This window comes from Simochromis diagramma, unplaced genomic scaffold (assembly GCF_900408965.1).
Source record: "Simochromis diagramma unplaced genomic scaffold, fSimDia1.1 OVJJ01000822.1, whole genome shotgun sequence".
Lineage (NCBI taxonomy): Eukaryota > Metazoa > Chordata > Actinopteri > Cichliformes > Cichlidae > Simochromis > Simochromis diagramma.
In genome coordinates, this window is record NW_024387520.1 from 5,972,233 (window position 1) to 5,982,738 (window position 10,506).

Here is a 10,506-nt window from a genome sequence, read left to right on the forward strand (position 1 = left end):
TATTCGCGCCACTGGGTTTCTTCTCGCGAGAATTATATTGTGCTCGTTTCCCCGAGTTTAGCTTGTCAGGCAAGCCTTCTCGTAGGCTTAGTATAGTTTTTATTAATAATTGGACGGAGCATTCAATAAAAGACAGTAAATTCGTTTCTAGACATTCAGGAAGAATATTGATCGGGGATGTTGAGGATTTTCTGCTACAGGAGCGCAAACTTTAAAAGTTCAATGAGCCCGGTTTTTCCTGAAATGCATCACTGAGGGAATCTTCTCTACATAACACGTGCTGTGAATACAAGCAATACACTCAAAATATTGCATGTTGCTGAAGATTGTTGTAAGTAATGCTAGAGTGGTAGAAAGTGGTGGGAGAAGCATTTCTATTGTGTTTTCACGGATCATAATTAGTAGTTATGTTATTGTGCTTATATTGCGAGAGATATCTTTATATATATTTATTATATATTTTATATATTTACAGATAATTACTGCTAATACTATCAAATATATAACACAAGCATTACTTATGATCTAGAAAAACCTCATAGAAATGCTTCCCATACCACTAATAGACATAATATAATAGACACTATATAAAAGACAGTGACAGCACAGGGTACTGCATATTCACTCAAGAAATACCAAAAGATTGTGATTATTACAAACACACAAAGACATAACTGATGCCGTAGAAGTCAATTTGATTTCCTAAATCAGCATGTCATTGAATTTGATAAAATTTAATTGCCAAAACAACAATTGCCAGTAAACAGTAAAGGTGCTTTGTGTTGTAAAGTAAAGACTCTAAAACCAATAAAAATAAACTCCAACAATCAGATTAATCATTATGAGGAAGCGGCTCCCTTTTAATGGGAAGAAACCCCTGGCAGAACCAGGCTCAGGGAGGCTGTGCCATGAGTGGTCGTGGATGAGTGGGGAGGGAGGAAGCAAAAACGACACTCTGCGGAAAAGAGCCGGAGATTAAAAATAACTAATGATTAAATACAAAGCAGCATATAAACACACAGAGTGTGAATAGAGTTGAATTAAGAAGAAATGCTCGTTGCATCATGGGAAGCCCCCCAGCAGCTTGGGCCTATTGAAGTTTAACTAAGGGAGGGTTCAGTGTCACCTGATCCAGCCCTAACTATATACTTTATCAAAGGTTTTAAACCTAATCTTAAAAGTAGAGATGGTTTCTGTCTCACAAATCCAATCTGGGAGCTAGATCTACACGTTATCTGGGCTCTTAGTCTGCATGCAGTTTCATTAGTGTGAATTCAGAGATCATCTGCTTCACTCGTTGCAGCTCTTTCAGACAACCTTACTGCAGTATCTCATTTGTCCTATTTGCTCCTTCTCGTCACTCCTCATTGCACTTGCTTCATAGTTCTTTCATATTTTTTGCCTGCACTGCGGCCACCATAGTGATGTTCAGTGTTGCACGCTATCAGCATCCTCTGAACTTATCTGGACTACATCAGACCTGCAAGGTTGCAGCACTCACCACATGCCTCAGACAGCTGCAGTTTCCTTAATGCACATCAGCAAACACAAATAACAGAAAGACTATATTGAGAAGAATTTGTCACTGCTCACTGACAAAAATACTTATGAGGCTCTGAATCGAGACACAGGTAGTGGTTACAGGAAAAGGGTCGTAGAATGTGTCAAGCACTTAGATTGAGATGATGCTGCTGACCAGACCTCATACCACAGGTTACACCCAGGGGAAACTACACCAAGTCTGTATGGTTTACCGAAGATACAAAAACAGGGTGTACCTTTAAGACCAATTGTCTGCATGATCAACTCAGAGTTTCTGGCTTCGATCCTCAACCCGTTGATAGGCAGCTCTAAACGCTACATCCAGAACACTTTGAATTTTGTTGAGAAGCTTAGAGATGTCATAATAGAGGCAGATGAAACAATGGTCTCATATGATGTTACGTTTCTCTTCACTTGTGTTCCAGTCACTGAAGCAGTGGAGGTAGTTCGTAAGAGATTACAGGATGACCCCAACCTCAGCAGCAGGACCACAACCTCAGCAGCAGGACCACTCTCAGCACCGACCAAGTGTGTTTGTTTGTGGAACTGTGTGTCTTCATTCCACCTATTTCAAATACAAGTGTCAGTACTACAGGCAGAAACATGGGTGTGTCATAGGTTCCCCAGTTTCACCCACTGTGGCCAACTTGTACATGGAAGAAGTGGAAAACGGGGCTCTGTTATCCTACCCTGGAACACCCCCAAGTCGTTGGTACAGGTATGTGGATGACACCTGGTTGAAAATCAAACCTCAGGACGTACCACAATTCACTGATCACAATAAACACATCAAGATCACCATGGAGGTTATGAAGAAAGACCGCCTTCTTAGACTGTGAGATTTCCATCATTAAGGGGGGACATTTAAAAGTTGATGGGTAACGTAAAATATTGTGATCCTGTTTCTCTTTATTCTTTGATCCTTTATTATTCTACTTGCTCCGTTTCTTTGCCGCTTAACTCCTCCCTCAGTTTTCAACTGATTTTCACCATTCGAACTTTAAACTGTTCTGCTCCTTCTGCAGATGTGTGCTATATCTTTTGGTGCTCATAACTGCTATACTTTTTGAAATATTAAACTTTTTGTGCCATTTTTTGGCCCATTAAAATGAATGGACCACACTACAATTTTTCTGCCAATTAATTACAATTTTGCAATGTTTTTATGATTTCAGCAAATTTTCTAATATCCATTTTAGCTTTTTCATGTCTTTTCAGCAAAAAGTTTTTTCACCTGTTTTGAGCACAAATTTTCAGCAGAATTTTCAGTTTCTTCATCTATTTTCAGCATTGTCGAAGATACAGCGGGCAGGAAAGCAGAAGAACATCATATCAAGAAGGCGGAGGAGAGAGCCTAGTGCTAAAGCTTTCATCTTTCACAATCTTACAGTGCTGTGATTGAACTGAACAAAAAGAACAAAGATGTTTTCATGTTTTCTCTTTATTTGTTGGCTGGTTTAGTCTTTTGTTTAAATACACTTGAATAACATGAGAACAATATAGATATTTTTTTTATATCAAACACTGACCAACATTCATTCAAAATAATAATAATCTTCAGACATAACTACAGTACATCAGGGGACATTAGACAGTTTTTTGTTTCCAAAAACAAAATACTGAAACTGTGCAATTGACGATAACCTTAATATCGCATTCATTTTGACCTGAATTGAATATAAAATTCATTTTAATAATCATAGCAACATATCATTAAAATTTACTAGATAAAATCTAAAGAAATTAAAACTGAAAATAACTGACCTTAATCTGTTTTTCCAAAATTTATATTAGACAGATTACATTATTTGATCCTAGTGTAGCAGCTAAAGAAATATTGCATATTGTAATTTTTTTTAAGTAGTGCACCTCTCAGGTGCACTTGGACAGCAAGTCTTCAACATGATTCACTGGCTCCTATAAATATTTGCAGCTGTCACTGCTCGGTGTTAATCCCCAGGATCCATACAGTCACTCAGCAGGAATAACTTGAAAAATATTTAATGTTTAAAACATGTCAGGAGGCCTCAACAATACTCAACTGGGCAACAACCCACTGTCTTGTTTTGTGATTATCATTGTGATTTTCTCACAACTTTTGAGGGTAAATGGGATTGATGGCAGGAATGGCATATGCAGTTTGGGGATTTAACAGAGGAATGGGGTAGGGGTAGGAGTAAAAAGCAGACCCGATGAGAGCAGAGGGAGGTGGACCCATTGGTATATTGCGATACATTAGCTGAGAGGGAGGTAGTCTCATTCTGCTGGGGATAAATGAAGGGGGCAGGGGAGGTTGGAGCCTGGAGTCTCTGGCTGTTTTCTCGTAGCCTGACAGGACACACGGCAACGGCATGGTGGCGGCGGAATAGGACAGGCTCTGCTGAGCGGGAGAAACTTTCTGTTGTATTGTCCTGGATTTCTCTCTCTTCTCTGTCTGACAGGGCCACGGAGACATCCTCTTTGCACAAGTCAGAGAGTCGTCCTGCTGAAGCAACCTGCCCGTTTGGCCTTTGGTACTTGGCCGAACTGGAGTGGGTCGTAGAACATTGCCAGATTTTGGAATAACTCTGGTGAAGCTAGAGGTAGATGTTGGAGAAAAGCCAGGTTTCACAGAGTATGTGGTGGGTAGCTGGAAAGGATAAAGGTAATGTTTGCTTGCTCCTTTGTAGGACTTCCAGTCTTTAACTTGGTTTTTAATCGAGTCAGAGACGATTTGAGAAACATCCTTATTCTGTCCTTTAGGTTCTTTGTGTGTCTTACTAACAGTCTTGCTATCCTCACTGCGGCCCGATGGATTTTTGACAGAAGCGTTTTGGGACATTTCTGAGCTTGATGCAGCTTTATCTTCACCTCCTGCTGGACCTTCCTCTGATGAAACAGAGTAAGGGGAGGGGCTGCGGGAAGAGGAGGAGGATAAAGGGAGTGGGGAGCCATCAGAGGAGTTGCAGTTTCTGCTGGAAGAAGCCCTGGCTGGAGACTGGGAACAGTGGATGACGGAGGGCCTTTCTTTATCCTCGCTCTGAGAACTGGGCGGCAAATTGAGGCTAGCCTGAGCCATTCGCTTTTTTTTCTCCAGAGGAGAGATGACCTCTCCGGCTGCAGTTGATAACTGAGCAATCCACGAGTTGGATGCGGGGAGAAGGTAAACAGAAGGGCAGACATTATTGGTGGCTCTGTTTGGCTCAGTGTGGTGTCTGTCAGCCCAGAGAGCAGAGTGAGGATGAATTACTGCTTCACTTTGACAGGAAGATTCTGGACTTCTCTGGGTGAGTAACTGAAAGACATAGAGGAGGAGGGATTTTAGAACACAATATAAACAAACACTTCTCTTTTAGATGTTTTGTCAGAGTTATAATTTGTTACCTCTGAATCAATGTCTCTATCTGAATGAGTTCTTTTCCTCTTCCCTTCTGCCTTAGTCATCTTGCCATCCAAATTTCTCTTGTATGGCTTTCGTGGTTTGCTTGGAGGCAGGGGTTTGTCTTCCTCTCCTTTTATATGCCTCTCAAAGGGAAGCACCAGCCTGTCACATAAGCAGCACAGTTTAAACTGAGTCTCAGCTGATCTTATAGTGTTTGAACCAAAAAAGGTTCTTGAGAAACAGAGTCATCCTCACCTCTCATAATGTCTGCGAGTGCAAGTAGCTGCACTGGTGCTACCGGGGCTTCCTCCCAGCTCATCGTAGACTTTCTTCCAAAGGCGTCGTGCTGTCACCTGTTGACAAAAATGAACGTGTATAACAGTTCAAAATCATTACACTATTTAAACAGTTCCCACTAGGATGGCAGTATCTGGTATCCTAATTTTATGCTGTTTCTATCATGAAACCATAGACTGTATATAAAAGATGGATGTAACCACCTACTGGTCCATTCAAACCACAAATCCTCAATTTTGTATTTATTTATTTTTGGAGACAAAATTAAAATCAGAATTGGGCAAGAGGATTGACAGTTAACAACATGCTTGCAGGTATGGGTGCACTGCCACTTGTTAGTGCACAGGCAATTCATTTTCCCAAGGGGGTACATTAGAAACTGAGAAACAAGGAAATTCACCAATAAGGTGGAGTCAGTTCTGCTCGATATTAATTCTTTGAAAGGGCAGGCTAAAAATAGGACTCCGGTGAGGGTGTGGCCTTCCACGGAACTCCTAGTTTATCATGGAGCCCCTTGGAAAAGTTAATTGTCCACCCCTGTATTAGTTCTGTGTAACATACCAAGGCAGCAACAGTGTGATTAAAAGGTCCAAGTCAGAGACTTGACCTGGACTAACACCTAGCAGACTGCGCTTGTGTGAATGAATTTATTCATTTTTGTACCTCAGGTGCTTGGACCCTAATATATTTACTTATAGATCTATTTGTAAAAATGTTTTTGAGGAAGGGCAGTGGTTGCTTTCCCTTTAAATGCCATGTCTGCTGGTTTTCGGTATTGAAATTACACTTTCAATTTTAAACCTGTGCTAACGTAGGTGGCTCATATTGGTGTATTTATAACCTGGGACAAAGCAACGGTGGTCAACACGAGCCTCGATCTAGTTCCATTTCATTATGAGTTTCACTCTCACAACTTATGCCACAGTGTCAACATCAAAGAAAACAGAGCATGGGGAGCGATGTGTTGACAGCGCCGCTGTCTGCATCTCTAGCACCTAAACCTACAGCTCATTTCCACTTAAAAGCCCGCCAGCAGTGAAGCCTTTTTTTTGCATCTGTTACATAAGCTAAATAAAGTACTTACTGAATCATAGCCTCCAAGTTTATCAACAGCTTTGTAGATCTTCCAGAGATTAACTGAGAGTGGGGGGGAGACACACACACATGAATAATCTACTTCTTTTTCTAATTTCATTTTACTAATGTGTTTATACAAAAGCAATAATAGAGTAAACTCACTTTGTTTAAAGCCCAGGTGGGGAATCCTTTCAATGGGTGTACCTTTCTCCTTCATAAAAGAGTGCAAACTTGAGACAAATGCCTTCTCCTCCATCTGCACCACACTGGCCCTTCCTTCATCTTCACATTCAGTTGTAGAGTCGTGAATCTCAATAACAGCAGGAGAAGCCTACAGTAAGAGGAAACAGATGCATGAAAGGACTACATTAGTATGCTTTGTAAATGTGTCACAGTCCACTGTTTTACAGCTGAAGGTACTGTGAGAGAAATGGGAAAAACGACATGCAGAGTTGTCTCATGAGACACAAATGTTGAAATGAAACGTCAAAATCAGAGAGTAGGGTTTTACCGCTACTTTCAATAGATAACCGCTATACATCCTGTCTGGAGAGAACGCAGCAGACTTGTGGGGTTTTTGGTCTGGAGCTGTCAGTCACTGGTACAAATGTCACTCAGTAAAATGAGCTTGAGCCAAGAAGAGAAGAGTCGTTGCAAGCGCTGTATGTGAGAGTCAGTAGGTGAATAAATATGTTGTTTTGCAAGAGCTCCAAAAATCGCATACGTTTCTGCAAAAGTAGTGTCAGTGACACTAACGAGGAATTTAAGATACCAAGAAATTTGGCGTCAAGTTCACATTACTCAGAAGTCCAGCAGAGGAAATTCACAATGTCACTATTTGTGGTTTGCAAGAAAACAGAAATGAAACAGAAAAGGCATGCAGAATTAAAATCGTCGCTTCAAAAGATTTCAAAAAGCTGAGACTCAAGAAGAGAAACTGTTGCTTAATTTTAGCTCAGATGATATTTCTATTGTTGAAGTAAAAAAAAAGAAGAAGAAGAAGAACAAAAAAAAAAGGGCAGCTAAAAACGAACCCTTGGGTGTGATAGTCTTCCGTTGTTCACAGCCACCGTGTCGCTCACGCTGTGTAAACACTGGTTCATACATCACAAACGCTGATATAGTCACTTCTCGTAGTGAAAACAAAGAGTTTGGAATTTACAGCATCTATTTAAATGTGAGATCTCACATCACAGCTGCATTTGATCAATTTCGGTAGATTGGATGTCAAGGGATACCGCAGTGGACGCTGTCAATATTTTACTTTGAATCACCACATATAGAAGCTGCTATTTCTGTGGCACTCATTGTACAACAAAACAGCTAGAGGCGGTTTCATATTGAATCAAGTTCCTCTATGTGGTTCCTGGTTCCGAGAAGTAAACCCCTAGAGTGAGTAATAGTGAAGGTGCAGGCCTCTAACCAAGATAGCCCAACTGAGTCACAGTTCAGTGGCTTTACACTCCTGTTCCCAGCCAGCAGCAAACAGCTCTGACTTTCCACTGTTTTCTAAAGGTTTTCTCATAGGCAATATTTTCTGCACCACCTAGAAGAGCACCCCGGGCGACCTGCTTTTCTCGCCACATTTGTACAAATCAGGGGATTTTGATTGAATATGCGGCAGAATGTGCGCGCGCAATGATATTCGTCTAAAAATGTGAGAAAGTGGTGATTGGAATCTTGCACAGAATTCAGCTCGTCTGTTTTCAGTCATTGTATTTTAGATCTGATTCACAAAACTTTCAGGTTTACGCATCAATGATCGCCTACAGGAAATGTCTTCACTGTAAGCCACATAATGAAGCCCCTGCGCTGAAGATCGCACTCAAGACCAGAGAACAAATATCATCGTGAAACTTTCGGTTGATTTTCACAGATGAATTTTCTTTTCTTTCTCTTTTTTCTGTCTTTTTTTTCTTTTTTTTTTTTTTGGAAAACTGTGTGGGTGATGTTGATGTCAATGTGTTGATACACAATTCTCACAATGATTGTCAGCGGCGTTCTGGATTGATGCTATCGTCAGGCCAGAAGTCACCACATTAACCACCATGCTTTCAACTAACATCAGCTTTGGAAATTTCATGAGCTAATTTGTGTTTCTCATATTGTTCCTCTCATTTCACTTACCAGAACAGCGGCTGTGAGTGGCAGTGCTCCCGCAGTTTCTTTATGTGCAACGAAATATTGTGGCGTGTGAGGTGTGTGTGTGTGTGCGCCTTTTCGAGGCCTCTCAGAAAACAAAGCAGAATCACTTATTCCTCCTTACTCATTTCATAATCGACCATAGAGATGAAACGACTGTACGCACATAATCAGCACTTCAAAAAATCGCCACTCAAATCCACTGAAAAGGGGAAATGAAAACACAACACATAACTCATTCTGAGTAGTCATGTCTGTAGTCACTGATTAACTGTAACTGATGGAAATTGCCCAGACGGCTGCCAGAAGACCAACTGTCATTTTTTTTTTTTTTTGTCATTTTATCAGCAGTGACAGAGTTTAGTACCTGCTTTGCGGTCCCCTTCTCTTCGTCACTGGCTGCCGTTTGTTGTGACGTTTCATTCTGGTCCTCTTGAGCTTCAAAGAGACAGAGACGGTAAACTCAACAAAAATCGAGTCATTTAGGTATGTGAATTTACCCGAGCCACCTAGGATTTTTTTTTTTAAATTCAAGACATATCTTGGGTAGAAGTGCGCAATCTGATCAAAATTTAAAAGCATCCCTCATAAATAATATTAAAGGTGATTTTCATCACTGTTGTTGTAATTTGGTCAACAGTTATAATGTTTGATAAGTTCAGGGGGAAAAAAAGAAAAACAGTAATCTGTAGAACATATTGTCAACTGGGTGTGATATAAAACCACAGGTTGCAAAACCACTTCCTGCTCATGAACACAACCACTTGTACGCTGCACTGTATGATATTGTGACACAAGAACTACAGTATTTTGGCAAGATAATCTCAAGCAAGATGAGAATCCACTGAGGCACTTTCATTCATTTGCCTGCCCTGCATTAACGTGAACGTTAGTGGTTTGTGATATTTCGCCTGGCAACAGTTTGACTTTTACTTTAGTGCTTCCACGTTCAGGACTGCAAAATATAGGAATTTATGAACGTAGCTGGAAATAATATGAATGTTAAAAAAGCCAAACAAACAAGAAGAAAATACCAAGGCTGGGAATGAAATGCAATTCTGAGAATGACATGTCATTCTTCACAAACTGTCACCTCAATACCATGAAGCCCTCCACCCACAGTGATATCATTTGTGTGCAAAACCAATATGCTTCTCTTTTGAGATCATTTATTTCCTGTGCTGCGGCTTGAACCTTTAATTCTGCTTTCAGTAGCCCTGAACTTCTCCATTTCGAGTGTTGGAGAAATATTTTTGACATATTGTTTTTAAAAAAAACGTTCCATTGCCTCTCAGAGGTTACTTAGCTTCACATAAAACACGCGCTTGTGTTGGTGTTCGAAGCAGATATCGATCGGAGTCACATTATTGTGACAGATTAACTGCGGCACTTTAAAAGCCGGCGAGAACTCCTGTGACACTTTGTGACGTTTTGGGTCTAACAGTCGCTTCTGTCACAGATGAATGTCATGAACATGAATTTACTTTTGCAAAAATCTTCAAAGTGTCTTTATAAAAAAACTTCAGAAGAACTAAAATCATCCCTAAAATGATGTGTTTAACTCGTTTCTATACGTTCATAAAGCAACACATGTAAACAGCATCTACTTTTGAGTACAAAATCAAGATCGTTCTTACCCATTTCCAGATGTTGCCTTCTAGTCTCCGGCTTAACTGTGACAGTAATTCATGCAGTGCTCACATCAACTTGACACCACAAAATAGGAAGGTGTCTCCACAGGACAGTTTCATTGGTTGACTGATGTAACACCGCAAATGAGTCTGGGAAACTGAGTCCTTTTTTTCTTCTTCCATCAGCTGTGTTTGAATAGTCAGCTTAAAACTTTATTAAAATCTGCATTTGGGTATCTTACAGTCTGACAGCTGTAGCTCACAGTGTGCTGTTTCTCATCTGTTTTTTTCCTGAGGACATGCTATTGTCTATACTTGTGGTGTCATCAGCACATGAAACACATATTTCTGATTTTGTAGAGATTACTACAAGTGATTCTATTGAAGATTTCTTATACAGCTTTCATGTTAAACAAACATATAGTTTAAATGGGGGCGTAACATTTCCTGAACATG

The 10,506-nt window shown here is 40.3% G+C and overlaps 1 protein-coding gene across 1 annotated transcript; it reads right to left on the reverse strand.

Moving 5' to 3' along the window:
• Window positions 1–2,965: 2,965 nt before the first annotated feature.
• On the reverse strand, window positions 2,966–10,206 carry arid5a (AT rich interactive domain 5A (MRF1-like)). Its single transcript, XM_040019280.1, has 7 exons — window positions 10,057–10,206; window positions 8,787–8,857; window positions 6,440–6,608; window positions 6,285–6,337; window positions 5,159–5,256; window positions 4,906–5,065; window positions 2,966–4,816 (listed from the first exon to the last, which is right to left on the reverse strand). Exons 1-7 carry the CDS (start codon window positions 10,058–10,060, stop codon window positions 3,632–3,634), a joined length of 1,740 nt encoding a protein of 579 aa, XP_039875214.1. The 5' UTR covers window positions 10,061–10,206; the 3' UTR covers window positions 2,966–3,631.
• Between the last annotated feature and the right edge of the window lie 300 nt (window positions 10,207–10,506).

Bases quoted from the DNA above. Each gene is read 5' to 3' on its own strand.
- arid5a (XM_040019280.1), bottom strand. The intron at 6,338-6,439 runs GTGAGTTTACTC...CCCCACTCTCAG, and splicing joins CCACCTGGGCTTTAAACAAA to TTAATCTCTGGAAGATCTAC. The intron at 5,066-5,158 runs GTGAGGATGACT...CTTATGTGACAG, and splicing joins ACTCGCAGACATTATGAGAG to GCTGGTGCTTCCCTTTGAGA.